Raw genomic sequence first — 20970 nt, 5'->3', positions numbered from 1 at the left:
ATTTATCTCAATTTCAAGCAATGAAAAGTTTTGATTGAGAAACAGACTGGTAAACAGATCAAGTGGTTTAGGACAGATAATGGCATGAAATTTTGTGAAAGAAAATTTGATGAATATTGTAAGAATGAAGGAATTGTTCGGCAGTGCACTGTCAGGACGATGCCTCAGTAAAATGGTGTGGCCGAATGTATGAACAGAACATTTTTGGAGAGAGTGAGATGTATGATCTCTAATGCAGGGTTAATAAAGGACTTTTGGGCAGAGGCAATTTCTATAACCTATTATATTATCAACCGTGTTCCTTCTGCTGCTCTTAATTTTAAAACTCCTGAGTAAGTTTGGTCAGGTACTCCTGCTGATTATTCTGATTTAAAAATTTTTGGTTGTCCAACATACATGCATGTAAATGATGGAAAATTAGAACCTTGAGCTAAAAAATGTATTTTCCTTGGGTATGCTTTTGGGGTGAAAGGGTACAGATTATGGTATCCTAATTCCAAATTTTTAAAATTTATAATCAGTAGAGATGTTACTTTTAATGAATTCACTATGTTATCTTCCAAGAAAGAGTCTTCTAGTTCACGTCAAGCAGATAATAGTATGTAGAAACAAGTGAAGCTTGAGATTGGTAGGTCTAGTCCTTCTATTCAACAAGAGCCAGTAGATGCATCTAAATCTACTGATGAAAATAATTCAGAAGAGGAAGAATATTTCATTACCAATATAGACCAAGGAGGGATATTCGACCACCACAAAGATATGCAAATTTGTTTGCATATGCTTTGTCTATTGCATAAGAAACCAATGAAATTACTGAGCCTACTACCTATTCAGATGCAATTTATTGTGATGATTCTGTTAAGTGGTTGATTGCGATGAATGAAGAAATTGAGTCTCTTCATCGAAATGGAACTTGGATTCTTGTGAAGTCACCTCCAAATAAAAAAATTATTGGATGCAAATGGATCTTCAAAAAGAAAGAAGGTATTCCAGGGGTCGAATGTTGGTTGCAAAGGGTTATAGTCAGGTATAAGATATTGATTTTAATGAAGTATTTTCACCTATTATTAAACATAGCTTTATTCGTGTTTTACTTATTTTAATTGCCATGTATGATTTGGAGTTGGAGTAGCTTAATGTTAAGACAACTTTTTTGCATGGTGAACTTGAAGAGAAAATTTATATGAAGCAAGTTCAAGGATTTGAAGTTGAAGAAAAGAAAGGCCATGTTTGTTTGTTAAATAAATCCTTATATGGATTGAAACAGTCTCCAAGACAGTGGCATCAGAGGTTTGATACTTTTATGTTGGGTCATAGTTATTCAAGGAGCATGTATGATAGTTGTGTTAGTGGTGTTTATTTCCGGAAGTTAGATAATGGTTCTTTCATTTATTTGCTTCTTTATGTTGATGGCATGCTCATTGCTGCCAAGAATTTGTCAGAATTCACATTTTGAAGTTGCAGTTAAGTAGTGAATTTGAAATGAAAAATTCTTGGCATGGAGATTAAGAGAGACCGAGGAGTTGGAAAGTTATACTTGATCCAAGAAAATTACCTTGAGAAAGTTTTGGAGAAGTTTGATATGAAAGATGCTAAACCTGTGACTACTTCTCCTGGTAGTCATTTTCGACTATCTGTTGGTCAGCCACCACAGTTAGTTAAAGAGGAAGAGTATATGGTACGGATTCCTTATTTCAGTGCAGTCGGTAGTATTATGTATGCAATGGTTTGTACTCGTCCAGATATAGTACAAGCAGTCAGTGTGATTAGCAGATATATGTCTTGTTCTGGAAAAACATATTGGTAGGCTGTGAAGTGGATTCTCAGATATTTGCGAGGGACTTCAAACTTTTGTTTGGAGTTTGGGAGAAATAATGACACTTTGATTGGTTTTGTAGCCTCTGACTATGCTGGGGATCTTGACAGGAAAAGATCACTTTCAGGTTATGTATTCTGCATTGGCAGTTTTGCAGTTAGTTGGAAAACTACTTTATAACCTGTTGTAGCTTTATCTACTATGAAGGCAGAATATATGGCCATGACCGAGGCAATCAAAGAAACCTTGTGGTTGAAGAGTTTGCTTGACGAACTTAGTTAACATCAAGGTGTTACTACCATTTACTGTGATAGTCAAAATGCCATTTATTTGATTAAAAATCAGATGTATCATGAGAGGACGAAACACATTTATATGAAATTTCATTTCATTCGAGGTACTATTGCTGAGGAAAAAGTCCTTGTTCGGAAAATTAGTACCAAGTAGAATCCCGCTGACATGTTCACGAAGCCTTTTCCAATTTACAAGTTCAAGCAATGCTTGAATTTAGTTGGTATTCGTTGTTGGTGATTTAGGGCCACTGGGGCTTGTGTGGAGAAGGTAGAGCAGTTTTGCTATTGTCGATATTGGGGGGCACGCCAAGGTAGAGATTTGTTAAAGTGGCTTTGTCCCACATCGCCTTTTGTATAAGGGAACATTGCCCTTAGTTGCCTATAAATATAGTTGGCCTGTGATGGGATTAAGTGCATCAAAATCAAGAAGAGTTTTAGTAGGCTATTTGGACCTTTGGGTCATTAAACCCTTTGTTTAGTAAAATATTTTGGACTCTCTTGTATTTTAAGCGTTAGGTGTTTTGGGTTTAGAAACACTTTCCTAAGATATTTTTGTACTCTCTTCTTCATAGTAAAACATTGTTCCTCCTTTGTCCATGGACATAGGTCAATTTGAGCTAACCACGTAAATTCCTGTGTTCCTATTTTATTTATTTTAGCTTTGTTATTTGTCTTTTGGTGTTGTCAAAAATGCTTTTGTCAATTTCTTGGAGCCAGACCTAACACCTGATGATATTCATTTGAAAAATATTTAAAAAAATATGCCTAATATTGGAGTCATTCTTCTTCACATGAAATGAACAAACCGGACCAATTTAACATAGAAGCAAACATTCGAGACCAAAACTATATTTAAAACTGTATTTTTTCCTAAATTAATGATATAAGGTGGTAAGTGGGCAGTGATTAGCAATGTTTTCAAATGTAGACCAGACCGATCGATTTGATCGGTTGAATAGCGAACCAGCCATATGTCTGGTTCGGTTCATAGCTTATGTTGACTTGATACAAGAACTGGTCAAAATCGTAAAAATTTGTTTAAACTGGATCGAACTGTGAACCGCAATTTTTTTTTTCACAAATTTGATTGAAATTTGACTAAAATATCTAAACCTAATCCCTAGTTCCTACACACTAAAATGAAATTTGACTGTTTTCTAGACTTATATGAGTTGTTATGTTGTTCTTGGTGAATTATAATATTTTAGACAATTGGACATGTAAGTTGGATAACTATAATATTGCTCTTATATTAGTTGTAGTTTTAGCATTTATAGTTCTATTGGATTTTATTTAATTTTAGAAGTTTCAATGACTTTTGTTTAATTTCAAAATATGGTGGTGTTTTATGATAGGATTTAAGATTTTTTTTTCTAGTAGATACAATTGTTATGAATTTATTTGTTTGACTTTACAATTTTAAAAAGTTGTGTTTGGAAATATTTAATTTTTTATCAGATGATATGTATGGGTTATCTTATTCTGTGCATAGTTGAACCTCGATCCGATCATTTTACCGGATCAATTAACAGTCTAGGTTTTAAAACATTGCTGATTAGTTGACTATTCTAGGAAACGACACAGTGTCATAGAAATAATGTACTTCAGCAATGAATTGGCTTCTTTCTGATTGCTTTTTGGTGTGAAAAGAGGTTCTCAAACTCACACCATCATATTACTTCAACCTCTTACCAAGACAGCCACTGGGAATGGTCACTTGATTAATTTCTGATTTCTGATTTCTGATTTGTATTTTAAGCTGAGGATTTGCTGAAATGATTTGGTTGTACTATGTCTGAGCAGGTTACTAAATGTATTTCTAATGGTAATTTGAAGTGGCCTATGGATAGAAATTAAGGTGACTAAAGATGTTAAGATGCTCATGCAGGCAACGCCTGAGGTTGATGTGCCTCTACTAAGGTTTCTTTGTTTTTTTTTGTATGATTCAAAAAGAATAAATACTTACGAATCGTAACTGAATAACATTACAACCAATCGCCCATGAATAGTGGGATGAAAATTGAAATATTATTTAAAAATAGAAATCACATTTGGTGAAATTTCATCATAGTAGGATATGCTATATGACACTCCCATACGAAACACATAAAATTAAAAAAAAAAAAAGAAGAGAAATTAACCAATGAAATTCATGTTTCTCAATCACTTGCTGCTGTATTCTTCAGTTTTCTGTTGAGGTCTAGTAAAGGTACTCAAATTGGATCATTGGTCACGCTCGTAACTAAAAATTGAGTGTTCTTGATAGTTGATAGTCCCTTTGATTAGTGAATACAATTGATATATAAAACAAGGAAGACCGAAGGCACAAGTTGATCAACAAGGGGAACGCAAATTTTGGAGCTCCCTGAGATGCATAAAATCGAACTCGGTGGAGTCATGCAGAGGCAAGGAAGTTACCAAAATGTTGGTTAAGAAAAAGTAAAGTTAGAAATTAGACACTTCTCTCCAGCATTTCTTGATACCTCTTGAAAGACTCGAGCTTTTGCATTCGCATATTTTTGTGGAACTTCATGATATACAAGTCAGCAACGTGATCAATCTCGGCTTCCAGGCTGAAATTCTCCCCGCAGTGCTCTTTCGAGTTTTTGACCAGATCTATGACAGAAGCATTTGGATCTCCCTTGAGGACCAGCTGGTCTAGCTCATTATCATAAGCATCCGCCTCATCGAACAACGAATGAGTAAGGTCAGGATATGGATCCTCATCATGATAATCTGGTTGATTGTAGTAAGGATTAATGGAGCAGCTGTCCAAAACCTCATCGTCCTTGGGAACCTGCAGCTGTAGTTGATGACTTGATGAACTCGAACAACATTGTAATCGAAGGTTGCTTGTGGCCCAGTCCTCGTCAGTTTTGATCTTCTCTTGGTGTCCTCCTCCTGGTAGTAATGAATGGATCTTGCGAGAGACTGCAACCAAAGAAAGCTTTTTGTTTCTCAACAGCGAGAAAACTTCAAGTCGAGCTCTTATAGCATCAGTTTTGCTTTTGATGGCCACTGATTTGGCTCTAGCCATAGAGCGTAAGAGGGACACAATTTGTTTTACAACGGCGGTAGCACTAGCACTAGCACTGGCCACAGTGTTCTTCATCCTGTATGTAGATAGATTTATTACTTACAAAGCTGATCTGATGTGAATGGGGTCAGTACTTCCCAAAAATCGTATCAATCCACCTTCAAGATCTAATAAAAAGCCAGTGTCAATATCAAATGAACGGAGGTAGCAATTGATTATAACAAATCTAGAAATGATGTTTGATGTGATTACTGAAGGGTGTCTCCATCAAAAAAATTTGTGAACGGTGATGGAGAGTTAGCTGGCTAGATGATAATTGATGACTCTATAAGTAAGTGCAACAATGGAAAGTTGCATGGGCACCAAGAAAGGTTAAAAGCAAAAGGCCTGCCCACCCTTTACCCACTACCATGGGATGAACCTTCAAGCTTGCTTCCAACTCTTTTCTCTCTTTAGGAAAATATCACAGTTATAGACATGGTAACTCTGAGAATTACAGACACATACATATCATTCACAGTGTTCTAGTATAAATTTCATGTGTTTCGATTGTGCTCATAATTTTGATTTTAATAAATCTCAGACGTTTAGATTGTGTCTCTAATTTTAAAAACCACAGTGTTTGTGATGCAACTATTATCTTTTTTATTCATAACTGTATATATGGTTTTAGATGTGCATAAATTGAAAAATCAAAGAGGAGTTTACATAAGCAATTTAATTAACAGTGCCATTAGTTTTAGATGCTTTATTGGAGGGTGAATTCCCAAAAGTGAAAGCCTAGAGGGAAACACTGCAAGAAAAGTAAATAAAGATGGAAAAGCAAGATGCTTCCCCCTTCCTTTTAGTATTATTATACCTTTGGTTCAGAAAAATTTACGAGAAAAAGCTAACTTAGTGAGGGGCATGAGGACTATAAAGTACTAATAAGTAAGACATACAAGTTTAGGTTAGCCGCATAAAGTACTAAAAAAAAAAAGTAAGGAAAGCAAATGGTTAATTACTCCTCCCTGCAGTTGTGCCCCTAGGAGGAATAATGGGATGAGATGAATAATTAGTTTTATGCACACAAAAGTAAAGCAAATGAGAAAGTAAAGCTAAAGAGTGAAGAAAGATCTTTTACGAAATAAACCTTATTTAAGAAGCTTCGTCATGCAACGATACACTGTATTTTAATGATAGTCTCAATGCGGACTGAGGACGGCCATGAAAAGAATATTGGATAGCTGTTTTCATGGCAAAAACTACTCTTATGTTGGATACATGTAACCACATCCAACTTTTGTGTACTTGGATTTGGCCTGTATTCAATCTTTGCTGAGATAACAGTACCACACTTTTTTGGCTAGCAGGGGAGCAATTGGATTTAAGAAACCAAACTAGGGAATGGGGACTAGAGCTTAGACCCTCTAAGCCTCGGCCAATTGATCAGAATTTGTTAAATCCCAAAAAAAGTCGATCAAATATGGTGGCTTGGCTGATTGGTATCAATAAATGCCCATCATGCCGAGTAGGCGTGACGGGCAATTTTTTAAAAAAATCTTTCTGGGATCGACGGCCAGAGAATTCAGAATTTTTTTTAAATCTTTTTGGACGTCGCGCCATGTAGGATCGACGGTCAGAGAATTTAGAATTTTTTTTACAAAAATCTTTCAGGCCGTCGCGCCATGTAGGAGCGATGGCCAGGAGATCCAGAAATGTTTTTTTTTTTTTTTAAATCTTTCGGCCATCGTACCATGTAGGAGCGATGGCCTGACAATTTAGAATTTTTTTTTATAAATTATTTAAAATCAAAATTTTTAAAAACAATACAGACAGTCCGACAAAATTTTAAAAGTAAACACTGGTTTCGCGTAGCATTTTAAAGGATGTTAGGTTTTAAAAATTTGATCCGTTTGTTAAAGGATTTAGGGTTTTTTTTTTCAAGAATTAGGTTTTACCATTTTAGCAAACTTAAGTTATATAACATGCTTAACTTATATAATATGCTTAAGTTATTATGATTTGTTAAATTTAGAAAATGATTTAATAATATGATTTAAGTTTAAGTGATGGCGTAATGGATGGAAGTATTGTTTAATATTATTATGATTTGTTAATTTTAACTTTGTTATCTATAATTCACATAGAATGTTAAAGGAACCGTAATTGTGTCAAAAAATGAAAAATTACAACACGAATTGCGATTTATAAATTTAAATTTTTATATAAAATGCAATGTATAAAAAGATTAATAACATATTTGTAGAAATGAAGAATTGTTTGTGTGTCATTATTTGGTATACGATAATTAGTTTAAATATTTAATCAATTAAAATAGCTGTAAAATAACTAGTACTTCTTTGTTTTGTAGGTATTACCCTATAGGCACCCTTCCATCCAATTATAGGGTTTAATAAAATAACTTGCACTTCTCTATTTTGAAAATATTTAATGTTATTCAAATTGAAAGTGATTGGATTAAACAAAAAAAGTAGACAACTAAATTAAATTAAATGTCAAGATTGTGTGGAGTGCATTAAATGGATGAGATATAAAACATTGTCGAAGACAAAATAATATCAATGGATCCTGGTTTTCTTGCCTTTACCATATTTCACCAAATTTTTTGGGATTTAACAATATTCCCTAACAAAGCATGAAAAAAGCTATCAGCAAAACCACTTGGAACGACGGTCAAAGGCTGCAGATATTCTGATCAAACTTTTTTGGCAAATGTTTGCCCGTCGCGCCTAAATGGTGGGACGCTTGCAAAATTTTTTTTAAAAAAAAAAATGAGCAGGCGTCAGGCCAATATGGTGTGACGGCCAATTACATTTTTAAAGAAAATTTCTCTTGGCACGGAGGGCATATTTTCATACCACCCATCCAATTAGCCATATTTGACCAAATTTTTTGGGATTTAACAATATTCTGATCAATTGGCCCTTAGCCTCAGCCAAATAACAGTACTACATCTTATCTACAATCTTTATTGTTTATTCCCAAGAGTTTTCCAACTTGATGCTTCTTTTCTTATGGTTGAGAAATTAGATAATTAGTAGATTAATTGAGCTAAACTGGGAAAAAAAAATCCTCATGGGGCAATTGAGTTAAGCAGGTCAGATGCAAAATGTGTGATGCAAGAAATTAAACTGGTCAAAAAAATCATGTTCCTTTAACCCGTTAACAAAGAAGTCGATATGATCGAGGGAGAAATAGATAGGATGGTAAGTTGAGAGCGATTGTAAATAAAAAATTTTGAATTCAAGATCTCCCACCTAAAAAAAAGAAAGAAAGAAGCCAATACATGATAAATTATAAATGTTAATTGGTATGAGCAAGACAGGAATTCTTGATATAAAACGTGGATACCACACTAAATGACATGATTCAAAAGGAGCCCTAATCCTTGATGCAGGAAACAAATGTTTATAGTAATGAGCTAATGTGGTATTACAGATGGCAATTTGTCCCAAGTCTTAATGGGCTACCTTTGTCCAAAGAGACTTTGGATGGGATGAGTATTTTAATTTTGAGGTTGGGATTGAAATTGGACTAATTCCATTTATACCCATCAATTGTTGGGAATATTTGGGAAATACTTGGGTACCCATTGGGACCTAAAGTTCTCACCAAAAATTTATCCCATCAATTGTTGTATATCTTTTAATGACTCAAGTGAACCATTTTTATTCTTCCAACTAGATCCTTCAGTTTTCTCCTTGTAATTATATGTAAAACCCCCATCTAATTTCCTGAACTCTTTTGTTCCTAAGAAATTAGTTTTTTTTTAACTTTTCACCTTTTTTTCATAAAATTTTTCCGCTAGTCTCGATTTAGAGTGCTTTTTAAAAAATGTCAAAAGCAGCTTCTTGTTTTGAAACGAGAATTCAATGGTTGTGCGATTTGGCCAAAGAACGCCTAAACAAGGCTGGTGGGGGGGCCCTTTTAGGCTTGTAAATGGTTTTGAACTCATGTTTTAGTAGAATAATGATCAAAATGAATATTGGGAGTAATATGGAAGTCATTAGTCGATAATCTTATTAGAAAATACTTTGTCCAATTTTGGTAGTTTTATGATGGCCCATAGTTTCAACTGCCATTTCTTTATACTCATAAATACAAGTCCTTTTAAGTTTTGGACTTATTTTTTCTTCAACTAAAATTTAGCAACATTGGAAATCAAAGATTAAAAAAATCTATACATAGAAAATAAATAAACGAAATTTTGAGGGAAAAAAGAATTCAGGAAAATATAAATTCACAATAAGACAAAAAGAAATCTAATAAATAAAAAATATTAAAGTTATATAAAAAATAAAAAGTTTTAAAGGAAAAAAGAATACAGGGAATAGACTTGGGTATTAAGCGAGATCAATCTAAACCCATCTCAAAGTGATCCTGTCTAAATTAGTTTCAAAGCACATATGGATAAGGTTGGGGCTAAATTCATATTACTCGGTCTTATCTCAAACCCAAACAAATCCTACCCATCCCGCTTATTTTGCCACCGCTATGTGGTATAGTGATTGCACTAAAATTTTGTCGTCCAAAATTATTTTACTCACGAAATAAATGTACTAATTGATTCGTTATCTAGTGATGCTACTGATAAAAGTTCATCAGTCTACTCTTGCTAGTTAGAGGTTTGTAAATTCTTATGTATTTGGATTCATTTCATATACACCATCAAGGTAAATTTTTTTTCTCTTCAAAACATGTAATTCGCTACTTATTCACCCATATAAATCTTTATGTGGGACTTGGGAGTTATTTCCGTTTAGAGAGAGAAAGACAAAAAAAAAGAGAACATCTTAGATGATTATGTGAAACATGCCCAACTACCTCTAGATTTTTTTCCATGTAAGAAAACCATAACAAATGGTGAATATTGGTCATCAATTGATAGGTTGCTGTTATTGACGGGTGTTTACTATAAGTGCAAGTTTAATTCCGAATTATACCCGTTTTTTCTGCAAGTATACAGGCCAAAAGCGTAGTATTGGGTATGTATCGGGTCGATCCCACGAGGAGCAATTAGAACAATTATTAGATACTAATTTACTCTATTATTTAGACTCACAATAAATTTGAGCAGAAAATTCAGAATTTAATTCAACTACAAAAATTCTTAACTAGATAAATGCAATTCACAATAGGAGTAGAATTCACTAAGTATTAAGATCTAGGGATGTAGATTCCACATATAATACAAAAGATCTAAAACGAATGAATTTAACACTTGTTACTACTCTTGTTTAACCAAGGATTCATTTCCAATAATACCAAAATCACATTCTCATGATAATAATGGGTTAAACAGATTAGTTTTCCCTAATCTCTTGGTAAATACTAATTCTGTTTTGTGCACACAGGAAATGTAAATTTCATCCACTTGAATGTATTTCTATTCTCATGAATATACTACTCAAGCTCTACTTATATCATTCCATTATTTTTACCATTTCTCAATGAGTAAAAACAACTACAAACCTGCTATTGGTGATCAAACAACAACAAGTAATCCAACATACACAAGTAGATAGGTTAATATATACAAGATATAACAAATATAAATCACAATCACTTCATATCACTTGACCATAAGTTTCATCTACTCCCTAGATTAAGGAAATTAGCTACTCATGAATAATGAAACACTCAGAACTTCATTAATGCAAATCATCATGAATTACAAATACAAAAAGAGTAAAGAAAGTCTTAGCCAAGATATGGTGAAGCCTTCCAAAAAATCTCCTTTGTCTTGAACTTAGATGATTACAAGATGAAACCTCAATTGCCCCTTGCAAGTACCTAGCTAGAGAGAATATGTTTTTCTGTAAGAAGCTAAGCTACGTATGGCTCTAAGACCTCCCTCAATGTCTCAGCATAAAGACTACTCAAAGGCTCTATTTTTCCAAGTCAAAAATATCCTTTGATTCCCAAATCTGCACTTTGTTAGCATAGTCAAAAACCGATATTTTTGACTTGAAAATAAGCCATCTTTACTGCCCTTTTGTCTTCTGAGGCATGTGCACCGAATTTTCTTGCAGATTGTAGCTGGAAAGTAGTTTGAACATAAGAGAATTGACTGAGCAAATTGCAGAATTACGGCCAGAAAACGCGCCTACACAAAACGCGGTTACAAGTCACGTTTTGTGTACTCGCGTATTCACTTTGGCCTTACTTCATCTGCGATTTTCTCTATCATAAATGCCGAACTGGCTTTTGTCCAAAACACCAAAGTTGTAACCCTTTGAGTTAGCTTTCCAATGCTCTAAAAATCATCCAGATCGGAGTTGTGCAGCCTGAGATATGGTCGAAATACTATCACCTGGTCAAACCTCTGTTTCCAGTTTCGACCACAGAGTGCAGCTTCTGTATTCCGACTTTTTGTCCATGAAAATGGCAGAATTAGATTTCGATGTCTTCATACGAATTGTAGGTCTCTTTCTTAGCTTTAAAATGGTATAAAGATCACCTTAATCCGATAAGTGTAGTTCCAGATATGATCAAAATACTGAAGAGTGTCAAAACTGATTTGTCTTGCATTTCCTCACTTGAACGTTTTTCACTTCATTCTTCTTGTTACCACTTGAATTCATCACCAACTTTCTATTTTTCATCTCATTTGACATCCTTTGGTGATTGAATCATCATTCCTGCATAAAAATGAAGTTTTTATCATTAAAATCACTAAAAATGCAATATTATCCACTTTTACCAAAAATATATAATTTTACCAAAAACCTCTTTATTTTATTTATAAAACTAGATAATCAACTCAAAATTAACTAATAAAATGCACTTAAAAATACGTAAAATAAACTCTTATCAAATACCCCCACACTTGAATCATTGCTTGTCCTCAAGCAATATAAAATTCCAACCATCAATGATCCAAAAATTTGAAAATAAACATATGTAGTATTTCAACTCCGTTTCCTTAAATCAAGGTAAATAACCCTTATGTGATCTTTTAATTAACCTCAAGTACTCATCATATCAAGCAAAGAGGAGCTAAATATACCATAATTTTTATCAATTCAACTCAATTTCTTATTTTTATCCAATTTCGCAAGCAAGCAACTCCTATAGTCAATAAAGATGCTAACTAATCTCATGATCAATTTCTTATTTTTCTTTCAAAGAGGGATTTATTTTACTTACTCATCTCTTTTTTTTTCTTTTTTTTTTGTATATATTTTAAGGGTTAAATATTACTTAAGTTGTGAAAAATGCCTTTTGACGCGAAGATCAACATTTTTAGACGAAGATCCCCGGTTACTCAACATTTCACATACTCAAGTTACTTTTCATACTCTTAATTTAAGTACCGTTTTACGCGAAAATCGACATTTGTAAATGAAGACTCCCGGTTACTAAGTACAAAAATCATTGGAGTAGAATAAACCCCCTTTTTTTTTTTAATATATATATAATAAAATTCCCTCTAAAAATAATCATGAGAAAAGTATGACACTTATTGACCATATTAATATCTTATCTTATAAAATCAGATAAAAAGAAGCATTTTCATCAAATATGCAAAATGTAGGCATAATTTTCTCCACTTTACTAGATATACTTTCCTATAGATGTAAAAATTATAATCACATAAAAATCATTTCCAAATTTCATGAGAAAAGAAATTTCAAAACCACATATACTTATTTTAAAAGGATAAGTGACAAAATTTTATTTATTTATTATGGTTAATAACATATATATATGTGTAAGGTTTTGGAAAAATTTTGACAGAGTCTCCCCTTAAAAGTGGACTAAACTCCCTGCCAGCAACCACAAGAAACACAATTTAAGCACAAGAATTATATCTAACACAACTAAAATCACAAGTACCACACATTTCTTCCCCCACACTTAGAATACACATTGTCCTCAATGTGTAGGGAAAGAAAAGAAAAGAAACAAAAGAAAGGAACAAGTGACTCCCCAAGTGATATGGCTGTAGCATGAGTCATCGACCGCTCAACCATCTACAGTCAACGACCTACTAGTTACTGCCACAAGTTCCAATATTCAAAATAAGGAATGTAAGTTAACATTTTTCAAACAAAAGATAAAAATAACATGCAAACAAGCAAACAAAAGAAAAGCCAGCCAACGTGCAGCCTCAATCATCCTCTTCATCGTCATCTTCATCATCATCGACAGGAGGTGGATGTAAGCCTAGATGATGTTCAATGTGGTCCAGGCGAGTATCCAGTCGGGCTAAATGATGGTCGATGTCGTCCAAGCGACCGAAAAGCCGCTGCCAATTGGTTTGGGGCGGAGGAAGAGGTGGTGCTGAAGTAGATGTTCCAGCTTCATCGCGACCATGTCTAGCCTTCTGTCGCCGCTCCTGAACAGGGCGTGGAACGTTCCCCGTGCCAATACCAAGCCGACAGAGAGTAGTAAGAGTCATTTCAGCTCGTGGAGGAACATTCTCCCGCCTCATGCCTTCCAAGCGAACCTCAAAACGAGGGAAGATTAAAGTCAGTAGACGAGGAAATGAAAGTTTGAAGGAAGTTGTCTTACGCCTCGCCGTAGACCTAATGTGGCTGATGATGATGTTCGGCAATGAAATTCGAGCATACGGGGAAGTTCGGTTGTGGAACATGTAATCAAGGAAGTAAATATCGCTCTTGCGAACCTCCGTATGCCCCGTCTTCTTTGGGATGACATTGTGAGCCATCATGTAAATAATAAGCCGATGACGAGGTTCGAAGACATTCGCCAAAATGGTCTCCTTCCTTGTAGAGCGAAAAGGTTGGTACTCAAGACCAAACCTGGCCATGGCCAGCGAGGGATCCCACCTCCTATTCGGGGGAACAAACTCCTTCTTCAAATCTACTGGACGGCCGTCATCCATACACCCCAAAATAGCGGCCAAATCTTGACATGACAAGTTGATTCTTCTTCCACGTACCCAGGACTCAACCATTTCTCCACTATGACGCGCCTTACTCTCAATGTTAGCGTAAAACTCGCGCACCAAGTCGGGGTAGTAATGGTTTGGTAGGGTGAGAATCGGCGCCCATCCCAACTGAGCAAAAGCTTCTGAGATGTTATACATCATCTCAACTGTTGGGTTGACATGCATCTCAAATAGGAACTCCAAGTTAGCATGCTCCTCATGCCATTCTTGATTCCTGCGACTATTGAACCTAGCACCGTCAAATACCGATCTACCCGCTCCACGGGAGGTGCCCTCACCAGGCTGTCGGTTAACTGGTGGAGGAGAAGGTGAATTCTCCTCCTCAGTCACCTCCATCTCCTCATTAACCTCCCTCTCCTCACTACTAGAGGATGAAAGTACCGTTCTTCTTCCCCTTGGCATAGTACCTAAAAGAAAATGTTGCAATTAACCACATGTATTTAGACACAATGCACAATTTGGCAATGAATATCCTAAAATGATCCAAATAATCTCTAATGTGTCCTTACAAGTGACAATTCGTCAATAACTAATGTAAAAGACCGGATCAAGAAGAAGCCATAATTTATGCCAAAAATTTCTCAAAATCACCAATTGAAACAAGATATTGAATAATTATAACCCAATCAGTGAAATTAACAACAATTATGATTATAACTATTTAAACTTAACAATAAAAATATACTTATAGCTATAATCATGTTTAAGCAAAAATTAAACCAATTAACTCACCAAATCAACCAAATTATTCACTATACACAATGCACATGCTCAAACATCACCAACTAGCCATTCTTAACCATAATTAAACATCACCAATGGCTCAAAAACATCCTAACTTCATTTGTCAATTTCCTTCAAATATAGCAATTATGAATTTATAAAGCAATAATGACCAACAAATTGCTACATTTAAACTCATAAACATACTTAAACAATCTCAATGAGCATGAATAAATTCAAAAACAGTCAAATACATCATCAAATTGTCGACATTAAAAGATGTCAGATAGCTCAGGATAAAAAATATGACTTTCAAAAATCAAAAGATTCGATGAAGAAACTTACCTCAATCACGTAGAAGGATGTTTGGTGATGCTAAAAATGCAAAAAGCCCTATGAAACAACCTCCAATTGACCTCCAATTGAAGAAATTAGAGTTGAAGAACCCTAACCTTCAATCCTTCAAAAACTGAATTTGAGGTTTTTTTCTTGATTTTAATCAGTTAAAAAGGTTGTATGAAGCTCAAAAGGTGTTGGGTGGATGTTTTCTAGCAAGATTATGCAACAAAATGGAAGATTTGTGAGTTGGGTAGAAGAGAAAAAGAAAAACGCGCCTGGAAAATTAAGAACAGAGGCAGAAATGAAGCTGAAATCGCGTTTCTGAAGCCTATATAGGGACACAGAAAACGCGACTAGAAACGCGCCTTCAACTCGCGTTTCTAAAGTCGCGTTTTATGTACAAATCTTGCAGGATACAAAACGCGGCTGTGTTATAAAACGCGACTTTTAGTCGCGTATTTGAAGTCGCGTTTTTGGATTATGATCCAGGCTTGAAAACGCGATTTAGCTGATAAACGCGACTTGGTGTCGCGTTTTTTAAGCGCGTTTTCTTCAGTCTCGTTGCAGAATTTGAAACGCGCTTTGATGAAAACGCGATTCATAAGCGCGTTTTCATGCTTGGTGCGTTTTCTTCTGCAATTTTTTTGCAGAAAATGAACTTTGAAAAATTACCATTGGTACCCCAATCACTCAAAATGCATCATGGATCATTTGTTTCCAAATCTTATCAATGTGCGCACATGTAAAATGATAACAACATGCATTTTACCCCTTTATAATGAATCAAAAACACCTTTAACACAAATCGAGGGGTTGAGTTGCTTGATCAAAGTTTGCCCTTTTCACCTCAAATGGTCATTCTTGCTTCCATTTGCCAACCCTATAACACAAAAACAACAAATTAACTAAAACACTTATTTAAGTCTAAAAATCACAAAAAAATTAACACAAATAACATAAACATTGGGTTGCCTCCCAATTAGCGCTTTTGTTTATAGTCGTTTGCTCGACTCACATATTAGGGTTCTTAAATTGAAGAGGGTTCACCCAAAAGACATATAAGCCCCTTGGGTACGATTTCACCTGCCAAGTAGGGTTTTAATCGTTGTCCATTGACCTTAAACCTTTCATTTCTTGAATTTGCCACTTCAACCGCTCCATAGGGAAATACTTGAGTGACTTCAAATGGTCCAGACCACCTTGATTTCAATTTTCCTGGAAATAACTTCAGGCGTGAATTGAATAAAAGCACTTTTTGCCCTACCTGAAATTGTTTAGGAATAATGTGCTTGTCATGCCAATATTTGATCTTTTCTTTATAAATTTTGGCATTTTCGTATGCATGTAACCGGTGTTCCTCCAATTCACTCAGCTCAAGTAATCTCCTTCCACCTGCAAGATTAAAATCCATATTAATTGCTTTAATAGCCCAATAAGCTTTATGTTCAATCTCTACAGGTAAGTGACAAGATTTTCCATAGACTAAACGATACGGCGACATCCCTAAAGGAGTCTTAAATGCCGTTCGGTAAGCCCATAGTGTGCCATCTAGCTTTGTAGCCCAATCCTTGCGTGATTTATTCACAGTTTTTTCCAAAATGAGCTTTATCTCACGATTAGCTAGCTCCGCTTGTCCATTGGCTTGAGGATGGTACGGGAGTGATGTCTTGTGCCTACAGCCATATTTAAACAATAAGGAATCCAGTTGTTTGTTACAAAAATGTTTTCCTTCATCACTTATTATGGCCTTAGGTATACCAAATCTACTGAAAATATTCTTTTTAAGGAATCTAAGTACAATCTTAGAGTCATTAGTAGGTGAAGCGATTGCTTCTACCCATTTAGAAACATAATCCACTGCTACTAAGATGTACTTATTATTAAAAGAACTAGGAAATGGTCCCATAAAGTCTATACCCCATATATCAAATAATTCAACTTCTAAGAAGGTAGTTAGGGGCATTTCATTCTTTCGAGATATATTTCCAGTTCTTTGGCATGCATCACAACTTTTAACATATTCCCGAACATCTCGGTACATAGTTGGCCAATAAAACCCTGATTGCCATACCTTTGCCACAGTTTTTGAAGTGCTAAAATGACCACCTGTTTCAAGGTTATGACAATGATATAAAATATTATGTACCTCATTTTCGGGAATACATCTACGTACCATACCATCGGCACAATGCTTATACAGCAATGGTTCCTCCCAAAAGTAACTTTTGACATCATGTAAGAATTTCTTCTTTTGATGGTAATTAATTCCCCTTGGAATCTCTCCACTTACCAAAAAATTAGCAATATCAGCATACCATGGAGAATTGATAATTGCTAGGACAAACTCATCCGGGAAATTCTCTTGAATAGGAACTTGATCCTTGATTGGAATATATTCTAGGCGTGATAGATGATCCGCTACTAGATTCTCCGTTCCCTTTTTGTCTTTTATCTCCACATCAAATTCCTGCAATAAAAGAATCCACCGAATTAGTCTTGGTTTTGCATCTTTTTTATGTAACAAATATTTAAGAGCTGCATGGTCCGTATATATAATAACTTTAGATCCTACTAAATAAGATCTAAATTTATCCAAAGCAAATATCACTGCCAATAGCTCTTTTTCTGTAGTTGCATAATTGAGTTGTGCCTCATTTAGCAACTTGCTAGCATAGTAAATGACGTGCAACCGTCCTTCCTTCTTTTGTCCCAAAACTGCTCCAACCGCATAATCACTTGCATCACACATCAATTCAAATGGTAGTGACCAATCGGGCGAAGTTATAATTGGGGCCGTAATCAATTCCTTCTTCAACCTTTCAAATGCAACCAAACAATTGTCATCAAATTGAAAAGGGGTATCTTTACATAATAAGTCACATAATGGCTTTACTATTTTAGAAAAATCTTTAATAAAACGTCTATAAAAGCCAGCATGTCCTAAAAAACTCCTTATCCCCTTGACATTGCTTGGGGGTGGCAATTTTTCGATAACTTCTATTTTGGCTTGATCCACCTCAATTCCCTTGGAGGAAATCTTGTGTCCTAAGACAATTCCTTCTTTTACCATAAAATGGCATTTCTCCCAATTCAGCACAAGATTTGTTTCCTCGCATCTCTGCAAAATCAATTCCAAATTATGAAGACAATGGTCAAAAGATGAACCATACACAGAAAAATCATCCATAAATATCTCCATAATTTTCTCAATATAATCAGAAAAAATAGCCATCATGCATCGTTGAAAAGTTGCAGGAGCATTGCATAAACCAAATGGCATTCTTCTAAAGGCAAAAGTGCCATAAGGACATGTAAATGTAGTCTTCTCTTGATCCTCTGGAGCTATAGCTATTTGATTATATCCTGAAAAACCATCAAGAAAACAGTAAAATTCATATCCAGCTATTCGCTCCAATAATTGATCAAGAAATGGTAGGGGAAAGTGATCTTTTCTTGTTACCGTATTTAACTTACGATAATCAATACACACTCTCCACCCTACCACAAGTCTAGATGGAATTAATTCATCATTTTTACCCACGATTGTAGTCATTCCACCTTTCTTTGGTACCACATGAATTGGACTAATCCAAACACTATCGGAGATAGGAAAAACTATACCTGCGTCAAGCCATTTAAGAATTTCATTTCTTACCACCTCTTTCATGTTTGGATTGAGTCTTCTTTGTGTTTCCACCACTGGTTTGCAACCGTCCTCCAATAGAATGCGATGCATGCATATAGAAGGACTTATACCTTTAATGTCTGAAATTGTCCATCCAATTGCCTTCTTACGCCTTCTTAGAACTCTTAACAATTTTGCACACTGCTCATCATCAAGGTCAGCACTAACAATTACAGGTAAAGTTTTATTTTCTCCAAGAAATTCATACCTTAGATGAGTCGGAAGTGGCTTGAGCTCTAACTTTGGAGGTTCAATTTCTGAAGGTTGTGAAAACCCTTTTCTTTGGCCAAGACTTTCATACAAATTTCCCCTTTTATAAGGTGCTTGAAAATCCAAGTACTTGGCCAATTCTTCAATTTCTTCACAAACATCTTCTTGCTTACCTAAACTCATTAAACAATACTCAAGAGGATCTAAGTCCAAGTTGACTTGACTCATCTCTTGGGTTAGTTTATCAATTGTGCCAATAGAATAAGCATGATCGGTAAAAGAAGGGTATTTTCCCATTTCATGCAAATTAAACTCTACCTCTTCTTCACCTACTTGAAACTTCAACTTGCCATTTTTAACATCAATAATAGTACCTGCAGTAGCTAAAAATGGTCTACCAAGAATAATTGGCATAGATACATCTTCTTCCATATCTAACACCACAAAATCCACTGGAATGATAAATTTTTGAACTTTTATCAATACATTCTCCAACACTCCCAATGGATATCTAATAGACCGATCCGCTAGTTGCAAAGTAATATTAGTGCGTTTAACCTCATGCAAACCCAATTGTCTAGCCACCGTTAAAGGTATTAATGATACACTAGCACCAAGATCACACAATGCCTTAGAAAAATCAACGTTACCTATGGTGCAAGGTATAGAAAAACTCCCCGGATCCTTCAACTTCGGTGGTAGCTTGTTTTGAATAATTGCACTACATTCCTCCGTTAATGCTATTGTTTCGCAGTCTTCCAACTTTCTTTTTCTAGTCATGATTTCCTTGAGAAATTTCGCATAAGACGGAATCTGCAAAATAGCATCAGCAAAAGGAATGTTAATGTGCAATTGTTTGAAAAGTTTAACAAATTTTTCAAAATCTTTATCAAACTTATTTTGCTTTAATCTTTGTGGAAATGGAACCGCAGGAGGTATTGGAATGGTAGCGGAAGATGATGGTTGATTTTCTCTTGATTTCTCCCGGCTATTTTCTTCCACTATCGCCTCTTGGTTCCTCTGCTTTTCTTCTTGTTTTTCATTCTCATCTTTCTCAACTTCCATCATTGGAGGATCTTCTAATTGCTTACCACTACGAAGAGTAATGGCTTTGACATGCTCCTTAGGATTTACCTCCGTTTTGCTAGGTAATTCTCCTTGATTACGATTATTCAAAGAACTAGCAATTTGACCAATTTGGACCTCTACATTCCTGTACATTGTAGTGAGTTGGTCCAATCTTCCTTCTACTCGCTCAAATCTGTCTGAAGTAACTTTTGCGAGTTTTTCCACTGCCATTTCCCAACCAGGTTTAGTTTCAGCTTGTTGTTGCCTTGATTGAAATCCCGGTGGATTGGCTGGCCTTGGTTGATTCCCTTGATCCTTCCATCCAAAGTTTGGATGATTTCTCCACCCCGGATTGTAAGTATTCGAGTAGGGGTTATTTTGAGCATTACGATTGTAATTATTGACGAATTGTACCTGCTCAGAATCAACACATTCATTAGTATCATGTTCACCTCCACATATAGAACAACATGCTGCATGTGCATTAGATGAACTTGGACTAACTCCACCTTGTCTATTTAGCAACTTCATCACATTATTCATTTGAGCACTCAGCATATTGAGAGTGTCCATTTCTATCATACCTGCGTGACGTCTTGTATTACCTCTCTCATTGGCCCATTGGTAGTTATTTGCTGCCATTTCTTCTATCAAATTATGAGCTTCTTGGGGTGATTTACCCATTAAAGCTCCACCTGCAGCTGCATCGATTATAGTTTTAGTAGAAAAAACTAAACCATTATAGAAGGTTTGTATGATTAACCACTCCGGCAGTCCATGATGTGGACATTTCCGAAGCAAATCTCTAAACCTTTCCCATGCCTCATATAATGATTCACCTTCCATTTGGCTAAAACTAGTGATATCCATTCTTAGCTT

General features: G+C 35.2%; 2 protein-coding genes and 1 non-coding gene across 3 annotated transcripts; 1 reads left to right on the top strand and 2 right to left on the bottom strand.

Moving 5' to 3' along the window:
- Positions 1-4245: 4245 nt before the first annotated feature.
- On the bottom strand, positions 4246-5426 carry LOC113727426 (uncharacterized). Its single transcript, XM_027251584.2, has one exon. It carries the CDS (start codon positions 5219-5221, stop codon positions 4562-4564), a length of 660 nt encoding a protein of 219 aa, XP_027107385.1. The 5' UTR covers positions 5222-5426; the 3' UTR covers positions 4246-4561.
- Positions 5427-13262: 7836 nt separating this feature from the next.
- On the bottom strand, positions 13263-20664 carry LOC140035734 (uncharacterized). The gene is made up of 4 exons (XM_072077087.1): positions 19744-20664; positions 17275-18843; positions 16212-16794; positions 13263-14473 (listed from the first exon to the last, which is right to left on the bottom strand). The coding sequence occupies exons 1-4, from the start codon at positions 20662-20664 to the stop codon at positions 13263-13265; spliced, it is 4284 nt and encodes a 1427-aa protein (XP_071933188.1).
- Positions 20665-20863: 199 nt separating this feature from the next.
- Positions 20864-20970, top strand: LOC113728348 (small nucleolar RNA R71). The gene has a single exon (XR_003458071.1). It is a non-coding gene; the product is annotated as a small nucleolar RNA R71 (small nucleolar RNA).

The sequence above is a fragment of the Coffea arabica genome, chromosome 2c, assembly GCF_036785885.1.
Source record: "Coffea arabica cultivar ET-39 chromosome 2c, Coffea Arabica ET-39 HiFi, whole genome shotgun sequence".
NCBI lineage: Eukaryota > Viridiplantae > Streptophyta > Magnoliopsida > Gentianales > Rubiaceae > Coffea > Coffea arabica.
The sequence above is the reverse complement of the archived record's forward strand: the minus strand, read 5'-3'. Positions and strand labels throughout refer to the sequence as shown.

Coding starts and splice junctions, on each gene's coding strand:
- LOC113727426 (XM_027251584.2), bottom strand. CDS start 5,221: ATGAAGAACACTGTGGCCAGTGCTAGTGCTAGTGCTACCGCCGTTGTA.
- LOC140035734 (XM_072077087.1), bottom strand. CDS start 20,664: ATGGACACTCTCAATATGCTGAGTGCTCAAATGAATAATGTGATGAAG. Junction 18,844..19,743: donor CATTAACGGAGGAATGTAGT/GCAATTATTCAA, acceptor ATTCTATTGGAG/GACGGTTGCAAACCAGTGGT. Junction 16,795..17,274: donor GATGTATTCCCGAAAATGAG/GTACATAATATT, acceptor TGTAGGCACAAG/ACATCACTCCCGTACCATCC.